The sequence below is a fragment of the Piliocolobus tephrosceles genome, chromosome 16 (assembly GCF_002776525.5).
Source record: "Piliocolobus tephrosceles isolate RC106 chromosome 16, ASM277652v3, whole genome shotgun sequence".
NCBI classification, from domain to species: Eukaryota; Metazoa; Chordata; class Mammalia; order Primates; family Cercopithecidae; genus Piliocolobus; species Piliocolobus tephrosceles.
In genome coordinates this window covers 46,461,399-46,477,512 of record NC_045449.1, presented here as the reverse complement: position 1 = coordinate 46,477,512, position 16,114 = coordinate 46,461,399, and the positions used below count along the sequence as shown (strand labels likewise).

The 16,114-nt window shown below is 45.5% G+C and overlaps 1 protein-coding gene across 3 annotated transcripts in view; it reads right to left on the bottom strand.

The window, feature by feature from the left end:
• The window catches only part of CBX1 (chromobox 1), a 43,439-nt gene that overhangs the window by 2,368 nt on the left and 24,957 nt on the right, over positions 1-16,114 (bottom strand). For all 3 annotated transcript variants that reach the window (XM_023204365.3, XM_023204364.1, XM_023204366.2), the window contains exons 2-4: positions 4,388-4,564; positions 3,527-3,704; positions 2,537-2,631 (exon numbers count right to left, since the gene is read on the bottom strand). In XM_023204365.3, the coding sequence (XP_023060133.1) occupies positions 2,537-2,631; positions 3,527-3,704; positions 4,388-4,527 (413 nt within the window). In that variant the 5' untranslated portion in view covers positions 4,528-4,564. The remainder of the gene's footprint in view (positions 1-2,536; positions 2,632-3,526; positions 3,705-4,387; positions 4,565-16,114) is intronic.

The window sequence follows — 16,114 nt, the reverse complement described above, 5'->3', positions numbered from 1 at the left end:
GTTTCAACATTGGGAGGTAGGAAATGAGGGAGCTATATTTTTCTGAATTTTAAAATGTTTTCAACATTTGAAAATCATACACATTGTAAGGGAATTAGGAGTAAACTCTGAGGCCGGGAGCAGTAGCTCATGCCTATAATCCTAGCACTTTGGGAGGCCAAGGTGGGCAGGCCCAGGAGTTTGAGACCAGCCTGGTCAACATGGCAAAACCCCACTGCTACTAAAAATACAAAAATTAGCCAGGCAAGGTGGCGTGTGCCTGTAATTCCAGCTACTCGGGAGGCTGAGGCGCAAGAATAGCTTGGACCTGGGAGGTGGAGGTTGTGGCGAACATAGATCACCGCACTGCACTCCAGCCTGGGTGACAGAGCGAGACTCTGTCTCATTTAAAAAAAAAAAACAAAAACAGGCCGGGCGCGCTGGCTCAAGCCTGTAATCCCAGCACTTTGGGAGGCCGAGACGGGTGGATCACGAGGTCAGGAGATCGAGACTATCCTGGCTAACATGGTGAAACCCCGTCTCTACTAAAAAATACAAAAAACTAGCTGGGCGAGGTGGCTGGCGCCTGTAGTCCCAGCTACTCGGGAGGCTGAGGCAGGAGAATGGGCGTAAACCCGGGAGGTGGAGCTTGCAGTGAGCTGAGATCCCGCCACTGCACTCCAGCCTGGGCGACAAAGCGAGACTCCGTCTCAAAAAAACAAACAAACAAATAAAAAAACCCCAAAAACTATTGTCTTCAGGTTACTAGGAATGTCCTAGACAGAAGCAGTAGCATAAGGCAAGCAGGAGACACCTGATGAAATATCTGACAAAGCACCACCCCAAATCTCCAGAACCTCAACAACAGGAAACCAGAGCCACACAGTCCCATGGAGCAGAAGAGTAAGCTGATAATCTATGTTTTTGAACAATGGACCCAAGAGAATGGGAGGGAAATGGGAATCTGAAGCGTGCTGCCATTTGCTAACAGCTAAACAACACGCACTGAGTTAAATTCAGTCATTTCACTCCCTAGAAATATTTACTCTTTTGGAAATATACAAAAATCTCTATTCTCCAGTAAAATAACTTTTTAAAATGGACTTGGTTTTATAGTCAAATCCAGTTTTAACCTGCAGACAGCAGTGGGTCGGCCAGGTGCAGTGGTTCACCTGAAGTCAGGAGTTTGAGACCAGCCTGGCCAACACGGTGAAACCCCATCTCTACTAATAATACAAAAATCAGCCAGGCGTGGTAGCGCGTGCCCATAATCCCAGCTACTTGAGAGGCTGAGGCAGGAGAATCATAGAACTCGGTGGGCGGAGGTTGCAGTGAGCTGAGATCACTCCACTGCACTCCAGCCTGGGCAAAAGAGCGAGACTCTGTCTCAAAAAAAAAAAAAAGATAGTAGTAAGTCAACCAAAGGAGTGCAAATCTTAAGCAATATGGAGATACTACTGTAACTCACACTGGTCACATGTAGAAAAAGTATATTCTAGCTAGACTGAGTAACTCATGGTATAACTTCTCCCACCCCATAAGCAGCACCTTAAAAATGAACTTTTCTCCTATAGGTTAACAATAAATCAGCTAAAAGAGGGGCAGCTTCAGTAACCACCTAAGGAATACATAGGAAGAGAATAAGTTAGTTAGTTGTGACTCTGGCTTTCAGTGGTGCTAAAGTTAGGCCCCTCCAGCCATACTGTAAAATAAGTATTAGTACAGACACGAGTTTCAGAGTAAGTTCTGGACTGACAAAAGGACAAAGCTCCACAGACATTGTATGTGTGTGTGTGTATTTTAAAGGACAAAGTTTCTAGAATGCTGCCTTCACTGGCAATGGCTTAGAATTATTCCTAACTTTAAATACAATGATTGCTATCCACTTTGTGGGGAGAATGAGCAAGAAATAGGAAGAATGGCCTTCTTTTGACAGAGTAGGAAAATTACAGAGATTGCTAGGATAACTATCTTCATCAGGCTGTTTCATGGAGTATCACTATCACTGGTATTTATACTCATAATGGAAAAAAGCAGGCTTGCTCTATGCTTAATAGCAATTAAGGAGCCTTGCTGACCCCTGCTGGCTGATCCTGTAATTGTAGAATCTGCACAAATTGAAAGGGATCCAACAATTAAGGACAAAAGGAAGAACTACAAATTCTTTCCTAAACCTGAGAATTTAGCAGAGTTTCGGATTCTGGGGCCAGCCTCACCTTTATTAAGGAGGTGGTAGAAAGAGAAGGTGGTCCAATCACATTTCATTTTTTCCCCTTTTATTTACCATAATGAAATGTAATTCCTTTCCATACTCTTTCCACTCTAGATTGTCTCCCACCTCCTAAAAATATGGGCAAAGACCTAAGATTCCTAAGGGCTCCTACCTGTAACTCAGAGTCCAGGTTGGCAGTCAGGCCGAGGGTCACTATCGAAGGACTATGCCATCTTAATTTCACACTTGGGTGATTGGAATTTCGAAGGTCCAGCTCTTTTCCTCTGGCATGAAACCAATGGGAGAAGAAAAAAAACAACCACACAAAGCCACTGGCCGACTTACCATTTCATCAGGAACATGAGCTCTCCACTGGAGTCTGTAGCTCCAATAATCCGCTCCGGCTCCAAACCTCGAGCAAAGCCTCGTGGCTTTTCTGACTATAAAAACAAGATTGGTAGAACAATTTTATCTGTATGGGACTATTATCTAGACTGGAACTATTCCTGTGTCTCTGATTAATGTAATCACAAACTCTTTTTTTTTTTTGAGACAGAATCTCTGTTGCCCAGGATGGAGTGCAGTGGTGCGATCTCGGCTCACTGCAGCCTCTGCCTCTCGGGTTCAAGTAATTCTCCTGCCTCAGCCTCCTGAGGAGCTGGGACCACAGGCGCATGCCACCACACCCGGCTAATTTTTTGTATTTTTAGTAGAGACGGGGATTCACCATTTAGTCAGGATGGTCTTGATCTCCTGACCTTGTGATTCGCCTGCCTCAGCCTCCTAAGGGGCTGGGATTACAGGTGTGAGCCACTGTGCCCGGCCCAAACACAAACTTTTTTGCCAGTATTTCACCAATACCTTGGCTCAAAGTAAGAGAGCTGTTAGAATCCTTTGGAGTGATTATTCATCAATGTCTGAAGCGCATGAGGTTTTCCCATATGTGAAAAGGGATATACAGCCCAAGCAAAATCAATGTTTATACCTATCTCTTCACTCTCAAAAACCAACTTACTTTAAGGTACTGATTAAGTCAAAATAGCCACCTCACACCTTTAATGATTAAACATTGAAAACTGTTTTTTACAAGAATGAATTCACTTGCCCTTTTATCTGTCCCCAGCAAGTATTCCATTTACTGCTCCTGTACCATGGATAAAAAGTAAGAGATCATGTGGCTTCATGAGAGTACACTCTCACTTTGTAGGCATTAGCCTACCTAAGATTTCAGAACTAAAAAGAGATGGCTGCTAATATCTGGGAAGAAGCAAAACAAAACTACTTTGACAGTAGTTTGAATTGTGGGCTAGTAAAAATTCTTACTTCTATCCTTACCTCTTCTTTCTTCTTCTTTGGTTTGCTCTCCTCTCCCTTATCTTCAGAATCAGAATCAGCTTTGCGCTTGCCTCCCTCTGATTTATCTGTCTCATGTGCTGTTTTCTGTGACTGCAGAAACTCAGCAATGAGGTCGGGGCAATCCAGGTTTTCTTCTGGCTCCCATGTGTTGTCCTCACTGAAACCAGAGGGCACAGCAAGTCACACTTTCACTCAAAATAAGTATAATCCTACTAAGGATAATGGTAAGAGGACAAGAGCTCAGATGTCCATGGAAAAGCTGAAATTTCTTGGGGAATGGGGAGGCTTTTTAGTATAAATAGAAAGCTAAGAAACTGGCTTCCTTCAAAGGCAAATGACTTTTATTTGTCAATTTAAATCGGTCTACAGCCACACACAATATTTCTCAGAAATCACTATGGGCTGCGTACAGTGGCTCACGTCTGTAGTCCCAACACTTTGGGAGGCCCAGGTGGGAGGACTGCTTGAGGCCAGGAGTTAGACAAACCTGGGCAACTAAGTGAGACATGGTGGTGCATGCCTGTGGTACTAGCTACTTAGAAGGCTGAGGTGGGAGGATACCTTGAGCCTGGGAAGTTGAGGCTGCAGCGAGCTATGACTGCACCACTGTACTCCAGCCTGGGTGACAGAGCGAGACCTTGTCTCAAAAGAAAGAATTTTAAAAAAAGAAGTCATTCTGCTTTGTATTATAAGCAGTAGGCCATGTTCCTAATTAAACAATAAGCCATGAAGGTGGGGACTGAGTCATACTGTTTCCATCACAGCATTGGAGGTCTCACACATCTGTAGACTCCTGATAAACACCTGGTGGCTACATTTACCTGTGTCAGTGAAACTTACTCTGAGAACCCCTTCCACTTTAGGAGGTACTCCACTTTGCCCTTTACCACTCGACGGTCGAGAACTTTTTCCACCACATATTCCTCTTCCTCCTCTTCTAGCACCTCCTCCACTTTCTTCTTGTTTTGTTTTTTCCCCATAGTGCCCGCCAGCTTTCTGGTGTAAAGGGTGACGCTGCTAAAATGATAAATGAAATAAAAAGGGAATTAGGGAGCACTCTTATTGGTTAGATAATATCTGGATGGTAAGAAAACCAGGGACATGACAGGTTATAATATTATATGCTGCTTATAATAAGTGTTAGGCCTATTCTTACACTCGATACACAATAGTTTTCTGATATGTGCAGTCAGAAAGCTCATAAAACAGCCCCAATTAATCTTACAGCAAAACTTTTTTTTGAGAAACGGAGTCTTGCTTTGTTGCACAGGCTGGAGTGCAGTGGCACAATCTCGGCTTACTGCAACCTCCGCCTCCTGGGTTCAAGTGATTCTCCTGCCTCAGCTTCCCAAGCAGCTGGGACTGCAGGCATGTGCCACCAAGCCCAGCTAATTTTTGTATTTGTTTTTTTTTTAGTAAAGACAGGACTTCACTATATGTGTTGGCCAGGCTGGTCTGGAACTCCTGACCTCAGGTGATCCGCCTGCCTCGGCCTCCCAAAATGTTGGAATTACAGGTGTGAGCCACTGCACCTGGCCTTCACAGCAAACTTCTTTATTCTTGTGTATCCATTTACAACTTTTATACCTATTCTTTGTAATTTAAAAAGGCTCCCAATACTCCTTTTACCATAAAGCATGGTAGCTAGGGCCAGCCATGCAGGCTCACATCTACAATCCCAGCATTTTGGAAGGCCAAAGTGGAAGAATTCCTGGAGCCCAGGAGTGGGTGACCAGCCTAGGCAACATAGCAAGACCCCATCTCCACACACACACACAAAAATCTGTAAAAGAGCATGGTAGCTAAAATATTGCATTAAATTGAAAGAAGGCCAGGCGCAGCGGCTCACACCTGTAATTCTAGCACTTTGGGAGGCCGAGGTGGGCAGATGGCCTGAGGTCAGGGGTTCAAGACCAGCCTGGCCAACATGGTGAGACCCTGTCCCTACTAAAAATACAAAAACTAGCCAGTCATGAGCCAGGATCGCATGACTGTACTCCAGCCTGGGCAACAGAGTGAGACTCCTGACCTCGTGATTCGCCTGCCTTGGCCTTCCAAAGTGCTGGGATTAGAGGCGTGAATGACCCCGCCCGGCCCCCCCTTTTTTTTTTCCTTTTGAGACGGAGTCTCACTCCAGTCCAGGCTAGAGTGCAGTGGCACAATCTCGGCTCACTACAACCTCCGCCTCCCGGGTTCAAGTGATTCTCCTGCCTCAGCCTCCTGAGTAGCTGGGACTACAGGTGTGAGCCACCATGCCCAGCTAATTTTTGTTATTTTTAGTAAAGACAGGGTTTCACCACGTTGGTCGGGCTGCCAGGCTGGTCTTGAACTCCTGACTTCGTGATTTGCCCATGTTGGCCTCCCAAAGTGCTGGGATTACAGGCATGAGCCACCAAGCCCGGCCCCGCCCCCACCCCCCTTTTTTGAGACGGAGTCTCACTCCAGCCAGGCTGGAGTGCAGTGGCACAGTCTTGGCTCACTGCAACCTCCACCACCTGGGTTCAAGTGATTCTTCTGCCTCAGCCTTCTGAGTAGCTGGGACTACAGGTATGTGCCACCATGCCCATCTAGTTTTTGTATTTTTAGTAGAGACAGTGTTTCACCATGTTGGCCAGGCTGGTCTCAAACTCCTGACCTCAAGTGACCCACCCGTCACAGAATCCCAAAGTGCTGGGATTACAGGCATGAGCCACTGTGCCCAGCTGAGTTCTCTTGTTCTTTATGCACTCTTTTCTGAATTGAACTTACAATTCACAAATTTCTTGTTAACTTATTGTATTTAGTTTATTTAACAACTTTTCTTCTTTTTTGAGACAGTGTCTCTATCACCTAGGTTGGAATGCAGTGAAGTAATTATGGCTCACTGCAGCTTTGACCTCCTGGGCTCCAGTGATCCTCCTGCCTCAGTCTCCTGAGTAGCTGGAACCACAGGTGTATGCCACCATGCCTGGCTAACTTTTTAAATTTTCAGTAAAGACAAGTTCTCACTATGTTACCTAGGCTTGTTTCAAACTCCTAGGCTCAAGTGATCCTCCCACCTCAGCCTCAAGTACTGGGATTACAGGCATGAGTCTTCACATCTAGCCTCCAATTTATTTCTAAAAACTAAGGAAGAATCATAAAATGCCAGAATGACCATGGAATTCTAAACTGGAACCCTGTAATAATTTGGAAAACAAGTGTTGGGAAAACAGAACTGTAGTTATCAAAGATAATAGAATCTGAGTTTACTCCTTTATAAAATACATCATCAAGCTGGGTATCTAAGAGTTTTTCCAGTGTTGAAATTTTAGTCCTTCATCTTATAAATCTTACAAATCTATTTAGTCCTTCATCCAAATTTCACTTTTTTGAGGGAGGGGGACAGAGTCTCCCTCTGTCACCCAGGCTGCAGTGTAATGGTGCTATCTCGGCTCACCTACGCCTCTAGGGTTCAAGCGATTCTCATGCCTCAGTCTCCTGAGTAGCTGGGACTATAGGCGCCCGCCACCAGGCCCGGTTGATTTTTGTATATTTAGTAGAGATGGGGTTTCAGCATGTTGGCCAGGCTGGTCTCCAACTCCTAACCTCAAATGATCTGCCTGCTTCAGTTTCCCAAAATACTAGAATTAACAGGCATGCGCTACTGGACCCAATTCTGACTTCTGACAGACTTAAAGACTTAAAGATTACCAATTTCTATCAGTAGATGGCACTGTATCAATGAAACAAAATTGATCAACAAAACTGGCCAAAGAATTACTTGGATGGCAGGTAATCCAAGACAAGGAAGAGTTACTTCTCTGCTTGAGTTTTCTAAATACTGTAAAACTGGCATGTATAGACAGACTGCATGTAGAAAGAGTCCATCTACAAGGCCAGGTGTGGTGGTTCACACCTGTAATCCCAGCACTTTGGGAGACCGAGGCAGGCAGATCACAAAGTCAGGAGTTTGAGACCAGCCTGGCCAACATGGTGAAACCCCATCTCTACTAAAAACATAGAAATTAGCTGGGCGTGGTGGCAGGCGCCTGTAGTCCCAGCTACTCGGGAGGCTGAAGCAGGGGAATTGCTTGAACCTGGGAGGCGGAGCTTGCAGTGAGCTGAGATCCGGCCACTGCACTCCAGGCCGGGCGACAGAGCGAGACTCCGTCTCAAAAAGAAAAAAAAAAAAAGAAAAAGAAAAAGAGTCCATCTACAGACTACGTGAAATATAATAAGCCTTTCACATGTATCAGGATCATTGTTATGAATCAGCTATATCATCTACAGATGCTTTATAGTCTCAGAAATAAAAGCATATTCCCATATCTGCATCTATGAACAATGCTGACTTAATGTTTGGTAACTAGAAAATTCTAGATACTGTGTGGAATACTAGATATTAAGGGGAATAAGAAATGTTCCCTGACTTCCTGAAGCTTAATGTCTAATAAGAAAATAATTTAGATACTTCTTCTACCAAAGGTATTCTGAAATCTTGCAGGGTGGCACAGAATTTTTCTGAGGTCCTTTTAGTGTGGCTGAAGACAACACCTACCCCTTGTCCACACAGTTCTGCACTCTGAACACACATCAGTGTTAAGCGCTCATATACCAGTCTGACCAACATGGAGAAACCCCATCTCTACTAAAAATACAAAAAAATTAGCCATGCATGGTGGCACATGCCTGTAATCCCAGCTACTTGGGAGGCTAAGGCAGGAGAACTGCTTGAACCCCGGAGGCAGAGGTGGCGGTGAGCTGAGATGGCGCCACTACACTCCAGCCTGGGAAACAAGAACAAAACTCTGCCTCAAAAAAGTAAGAATAAAATTAAAAAAGAGCTCACATAGCTATCTTTTCAACACTCCTCCTCTCCATTTACTCATTGCTAGAGATTCTGCTTTCCTTCTCTACCCAACCCCTTGTTGTCTTTTAGAGAAAGTTCTAGGTAAGTCTTCCTTTCCTTCTGTTACTAAACACACTAACCAGTGGATTGCATGTAATCTTTGGCTAATTCTTGGCTAGCTTTATTGTGCCTATGATTTAGGGGCATGTGCTTCTTCCTGGAGGGAGACACTTTCAGGTTTTCAGAATTCTGATTGCCCAGTTGCAAGTGTTATTTTATGAGAAAAGAAAAACCTAACTTTCCTCTTGGATAAATGCAGTGTTTTCTCCCAAGAACACATGCTACTCTTTGCTTGCTTCCTTTCACTGTCAGTTGAAGGGGTGGCAAGATTCACTATCAGTCTTTGGTTACAGCACAGGGAAAAGTAAACTGACAATCACCTTTAGGTACAAGGCTACCACAACACCTTTTCTCAACAGACAGAAAGGAAGGAGTGAGTCATGGACTGTCTAAAATCAGTAACTGGGCCAGGTGCAGTGGCTCATACTTGTGATCCCAACACTTTGGGAGGCTGAGGTGGGGGGACTGCTTGAGCCCAGGTGTTCAAGATAAGCCTGGGCAACAGAGCCGATGCTGTCTCTACAAAAAATTGACAAATTAGGCTGGGCGTTGTGACTCACACCTATAATCCCAGCACTTTGGTAGGCTGAGGCGGGCGGATCACCTGAGGTTGGGAGTTCAACACCAGCCTGGCCAACATGGTGAAACTCCATCTCTACTAAAAATACAAAAATTAGCTGGGCTTGGTGGTGCGCACCTGTAATCCCAGCCACTCAGGGAGCTGCGGCAGAAGAATTGCTTGAACCCGGGAGGTGGAAGTTGCAGTGAGCTGAGATCATGCCACTGCACTCCAGCCTAGGGGACAGAGTAAAACTCCGTCTCAAAAAAAAAAAAAAAATTTTACGAATTAGTCAGGTGTGGTGGTGTGTGCTTGTAATCCTAGCTACTTGGGAGGCTGAGGTGGGAGGACTACTTGAGCCTAGGAGTTTGAGGTTATAATGAACTATGATAGTGCTACTAGACTCCAGCCTGGGTGACAGAGCGCAATCCTATCTCCAAACAAAACAAAGCACACCACCCCCCAACTAAACGCCCCCCAAAATCAATTATTGTCCTCTAATAGCCGATCTCCCAAGTAATTAAAGGCACTCTTATCACTATGGCTTCAGAATTCACAGCTATTTGAGGATCTGTATTATTTACATTAATATTTGTCTGAGGCCGGGCGCAGTGTCTCACACCTGTAATCCTAGCACTTTGGGAGGCCGAAGTGGGCGGATCACGAGGTCAAGAGATCGAGACCGTTCTGGCCAACATGGTGAAACCCCATCTCTACTAAAAGTACAAAAATTAGCTGGGTGTGGTGGCGCTCGCCTGTAGTCCCAGCTACTTGGGAGGCTGAGACAGGAGAATTGCTTGAACCCAGGAGGTGGAGGTTGCAGTAAGCCGAAATCGCGCCACTGCACTCCAGCCTGGTGACAGAGCGAGACTCTGTCTCAAAAATAAATAAATAAATAAATAATATTTGTCGGCCGGGTGCGGTGGCTCAAGCCTGTAATCCCAGCACTTTGGGAAGCCGAGACAGGAGGATCACGAGGTCAGGAGATCGAGACCATCCTGGCTAACACACGGTGAAACCCCATCTCTACTAAAAAAATACAAAAAACTAGCCGGGCGAGGTGGCCGGCGCCTGTAGTCCCAGCTACTCGGGAGGCTGAGGCAGGAGAATGGCGTGAACCCCGGAGGCGGAGCTTGCAGTGAGCTGAGATCCGGCCACAGTACTCCAGCCCGGGCGACAGAGCGAGACTCCACCTCAACAAAAAAAAAAAAAAAAAAAAAAATTTGTCTTAGAAAAACAAACACCCTTTTTTTGAAAAGTTTAATCTATTTGTTTACTTAGAGACTAGGTTATGAGATGGCCTAACTTTTGTATTTTCAATAGAGAAGGGTTTTCGCCATGTTGCCAACGCTGGTTTCGAATCCCTGGACTCAAGCGATCCACCTGCCTCGACCTCCCAAAATGCTGGGATTACAGGCGTGAGATCTGGCCAAAAAATAAAACAGCACTGACTATTATCCACCTGATCCTTCTGCTATGAGCCGAAAGGGTCAGCATAGCTTCTAACTGATCTCTACCTACTGCAAGCTTCTCCCTTTATCATTAATTAGCATGGCCTCAGAGAGGAAGTGTCATAGAATGGCATAATTGTTAGGTAAAGAAAGCCCCCAAATGGGGAAATCTAAAGTAAAGCATTCTCATAACTTCGATCTTTACTCATTTTTTTTTTTTGAGACAGAGTTTCACTCTTGTTGCCCAGGCTGGAGTGCAATGGAGCGATCACGGCTCACTGTAACCTTCACCTCCTGGGTTCAAGTGATTCTCCTGCCTCAGCCCCTCAAAGAACTGGGATTACAGGCACCCACCACCATGCCCAGCTAATTTTTTTTTATATTCTCAGTAGAGACAAGATTTCACCATGTTGGCCAGGCTAGTCTCGAACTCCTGACCTCAGGTGATCTGCCCGCCTCAGCCTCCCAAAGTGCTGGGATTACAGGCATGAGCCACACTGAGCCCAGCCCTTTACTTACTTTTTAAGTATTGTCTTAAGAGCAACTCAAATAAGAAGTTATAGAAAACAGATCCCTGAGCTTTCTTTACTGGCTCATCCCAGAGCATCTACATCCAGAGACTGGATTACTGGAGATTTCCAGTCAGCCTTCCCAACGTGTTTTTTTTGTTTACAATTAGTTCTCTAGGGTTTCAAGAAAGCTGTCTGTCAAAATCAGTCGAGAGGGCAGAGATCGGTAACACAAACCTGTAATTCAAGCACTTTGGGAGGCCTAGGCAGAAGGACTGCTGGAGCCTAGGAGTTTGAGACCAGCCTGGGCAACACAGTGAGACCCCCATCTCTACAAAAAATAATCGGCTGGGTATGCTGGAAGGATCACTTAAGCACAGGAGGTTGAGGCTGCTGTCAGCTGTGATTGTGCCACTGCACTCCAGCCTGGGTGACGAAGCAAGACTGTCTTTAAAAAACAGATAGAGAGGTTGGGCGTGGTGGCTCACACCTGTAATCCCAGCACTTTGGGAGGCCGAGGAGGGCAGATCATGAGGTCAGAAGATCGAGACCATCCTGGCTAACACAGTGAAACCCCATCTCTACTAAAAATACAAAAAATTAGCCAGGTGTGATGGCGGGCGCCTGCAGACCCAGCTACTCGGGAGGCTGAGGCATGAGAATGGTGTGAACCCGGGAGGCGGAGCTTGCAGTGAGCTGAGATCACACCACTGCACTCCAGCCTGGGTGACAGAGCAAGACTCCATCTCAAAACAAAAAAAAAAAAAAAAAAGAAGGGAAAAATGATCTTCTAATTTTATTTTTCTTTGAGATGGAAGTCTTGCTTTGTCGCCCAGGGTGGAGTGCAATGACGCATTCTCAGTTCACTGCAACCTCCACCTCCCAGGTTCAAATGATCCTCATTCCTTAGCCTCCCGAGTAGCTGGGACTACATATGCACACCACCACTCCTGGCTTATTTTTTTGTATTTTTAGTAAAGATGTGGTTTCACCATGTTGGCCAGGCTGGTCTCAAACACTTGACCTCAAGTAATCCGCCCACCTCATCCTCCCAAAGTGCTGGGATTACAGGCGTGAGCCACCGTGCCAGGCAATTTTATTTTTTTCAATGACACAATTATCTTTTTATTTTTTTGAGACGGAGTTTCGCTCTTGTCGCCCAGGCTGGAGTGCAACAGCGCAATCTCGGCTCACCACAACCTCCACCTCCTGGGTTCAAGCAATTCTCCTGCCTCAGCCTCCCAAGTAGCTGGGATTACAGGCAAACACCACCATGCCCAGCTAATTTCGTATTTTTAGTAGAGACAGGGTTTCTCCATGTCGGTCAGGCTGGTCTCAAACTCCCAACCTCAGGTGATCTGCCCGCCTCAGCCTCCCAAAGTGCTGGGCTTACATGTGTAAGCCATCATGCCTGGCCAATTACCATTTTCTAAATTCCACCCACACCCCCAATGTCAGGGGTACCTAGTGGCCTTTCCAGAATCCTGTTACACAAACTGGTTTGTTGTACTTTCTTGGCTCTTCCTAAATTTAGTCCTACTTAATTTTTAGCTTTTTCTGGTAAGTAGTTTTCTAGCTGTTTTCTGACATCTCTTCTCTACTTGTCTTTTTCCTATTTTTCTTGTCTCTTTAAAAATCTTATTGACCAGGCGGTGTGGTGGCTCACGCCTGTAATCCTAGCAATTTGGGAGGCCGAGGTGAGAGGATCACTTGAGGTCAGGAGTTCGAGACCAGCCTGACCAACATGGTGATACCCTGTCTCTGCTAAAAATCAAAAAAATTAGCTGGGTGTGGGTAGTGGGCGCCTGTAATCCCAGCTACTCGGGAGGCCGAGGCAGGAGAATCACTGGAACCTGGGAGGCAGAGGTTACAGTGAGCCGAGATTGCGCCATTGCACTCCAGCCTGGGCAACAAGAGTGAAACTCTGTCTCAAAAAATAAAATAAAAATCCTTTGACCATTACTTGTGTGAGATTTTCAAAGGGAGTAGAACCATGTGGTTCAACCAGCCATGTTTGTCTTCAAAGTTTCACTGAAGTATCTAATAATAGTGAGTGCTTATTACATGCCAGGTACTATTACAAAGACTTCACTCATTTATTTAAAAAATTTTGTTTAGATACAGGGTGTTGCTCTGTTGCCCAGTACGGTGGCCTGATCGCAACTCACTGCAGCCTCGATCTCCTGGGCTCAAGCCATCCTCCCAAGCAAGTAGCTGGGACTACAGGCTTGTACCACCAAACCCGGCTAATTTTTTCCATTTTTTTGGTGGAGACAAGATGTTCCTATGTTGTTCAGGCTTCTCTCTTTTTTTTTTTTTTGAGACGGAGTCTTGCTCTGTTGCCCAGGCTGGAGTGCAGTGGTGCCATCTCAGCTCACTGCAACCTCCGCCTCCCAAGTTCAAGGGATTCTCCTGCCTCAGCCTCCCAAGTAGCTGGGATTACAGGCGCGTGCCACCACATCCAGCTAATTTTTGTATTTTTAGTAGAGATGGGTCACCATGTTGGTCAGGCTGGTCTCGAACTCCTGCCCTCGTGATCCGCCCACCTCAGCCTCCCAAAGTGCTGGGTTTACAGGTGTGAGCCACTGTGCTGGGCCCCAGGCTTCTCTTAAACTCCTGGCCTCACACAATTATCCCGCTTTGGCTTCCGCAAGTGTTCGGATTACAGGTGAACCACAGCGCCCCGCCTACTCATTTATTATTTACAGTACTCCCAAGAGTTACTAGTTGAAGCTAGTAACTGAGGAGACTGGACTACAAACTTGGGAGTGTGGCTTTACAGTATGTACTCAAACCTCAGTTTGAGATCCTCAGTTGTCCTACTTAGCCAACTCGTATGGTTTATATCACAGTATTATAAACAAAAAAATCTAAAATTGCCATAATTTTTACCTAAACATTTGCTGAGTCTGCTATAAGATTCCTAGAAAAATAATACATTTGCATTATACTTTACAGTTTACAAAGTGCTACCACATTATCTCATTTAATCTTCAAAACCATCCTGTGAGATAAGCCATTCAGATGTTATATCTATCTCACAAATAGACCAAATTTAGATGAAATAAATCACCTAAGGTCACACAATTAAACAGAGCATAGCACTTCAGTAAGGCCATCTAGCAAGGCTAGGTTAAATGCCCTGTTGAACACATAAAACTAGCAGCTAGGCCGGGTGCGATGGCTCATGCCTGTAATCCTAGCACTTTGGGAGGCCGAGACGGGCAGATCACGAGGTCAGGAGATCGAGACCATCCTGGCTAACACGGTGAAACCCCGTCTCTACTAAAATACAAAAAAAAAAAAAATTAGCCGGGCATGGCAGTGGGCACCCGTAGTCCCAGCTACTCAGGAGGCTGAGGCAGGAGAATGGCGTGAACCTGGGAGGTGGAGCTTGCAGTGAGCCAAGATTGCGCCACTGCACTCCAGCCTGGGCGACAGAGCGAGATTCCGTCTCAAAAACAAACAAACAAAAAAACTAGCAGCTAGCCACAAACCTACAGGGTAACCTCCCTCCAGACTGTATAAGGAAAGGACACAGAGATCTCTTGAGATGACTCCTCCCTATAATTTGTCATTGGTAAATGAGAAAGTGACTGGTAATGATTTTTCTCAGAAAAGACCTTGAAAGATATGTCTCTGTTAAAAAAAAAACAATGATTTTTAATTGGTTTCTGGAATATTAAGGTATTCATTGTTTATTAAACCTGCAGACAGAAACAAAGCTGGGTTTTTAATGCCCCAGCAGTCTTCTGAGTCTTTCAAATTCACAAGTGCTACATAGTGTAGAATTTTTGAAGTTAAACATCTAGCAAGCAGACTACAGAGAGAACTACTGAGAAAATGTCAATTTTAAGAAACCAGGACAGGCATGGTGGCTCACGCCTGTAATCCCAGCACTTTGGGAGGCCGAGGCAGGCAGAATCACCTAAGGTCAGGAGTTTCAGAAAAGCCTGGTCAACATGGCAAAACCTCATCTCTACTAAAAATACAAAAAAATAAGCTGGTCATGGTGGTGGCGTGCACCTGTAGTCCCCGTTACTCAAGAGGCTAAGGCATGAGAATTGCTTGAACCCAGGCGGCAGACATTGGCAGTGAGCCAAAATCACGCCACTGCACTCCAGCCTGGGTGACACAGCAAGACTCTGTCTCAATAAAAAACAAAACTGGTTGGGCACGGTGGCTCACGCCTGTAATCCCAGCACTTTGGGAGGCCGAGGCAGACGGATCACAAGGTCAGGAGATCGAGACCATCCTGGCTAACATGGTGAAACCCCATCTCTACTAAAAATACAAAAAATTAGCTGGGCGTGGTGGCGGGCGCGTGTATTCCCAGCTACTCGGGAGGCTGAGGCAGGAGATGGCGTGAACCCAGGAGGTGGAGCTTGCACTGAGCCGAGATCACACCACTGCACTCCAGCCTGGGCAACAGAGCGAGACTCTGTCTCTAAACAAAACACCCAAAACTTGTTTATAGCGTCCCAAGAATCCAGGAACAGTGTAAATCTGAATCAAGAGTAATTAATTTATAGCTCAATTTTAAGAGAAAGAGTACTATTGTGATTTTCCTCACCCACCCTCCACCCCTGCACTGAGGAGCTAGAAAATGTAAAGAAGGAACAATGCTACTTGACTGCAGAAGGCAGTAACGTAACAAACACAAGCTTAGGCATTTCATTTTGCTCTGAAATAGTTTGTACTGTGGAAGGGTACAAGAAGGCTTCGAGAAGCCGGTGTGGCCACAGCTCTTGGCTGCCACCATAAACATGAACTATGAAGTGCTACACTAGGAACTTCCACGATTCTGATTTCTTGCCAGTTTGAAAAACCAAATTATAAATGTGAGGCCATGGTAACACCTACAGACCTAGGAAAATAAACCACTAGGGTTTCTAGCTAAATGCTAAGGTGAAGCATTTAAAATGTTGGTCAGGGTCAGGCACAATGGCTCACGCCAGTAATCCCAGCACTTTGGGAAGCCAAGGCAGGCGGAACACCTGAGGTCAGGAGTTTGAGACCAGCCTGGCCAACACGGTGAAACCCTGTCTCTACTAAAAAATACAAAAATTAGCTGGGCGTGGTGGTGCACATCTGTAATTGCAGCTACTTGGGAGCCTG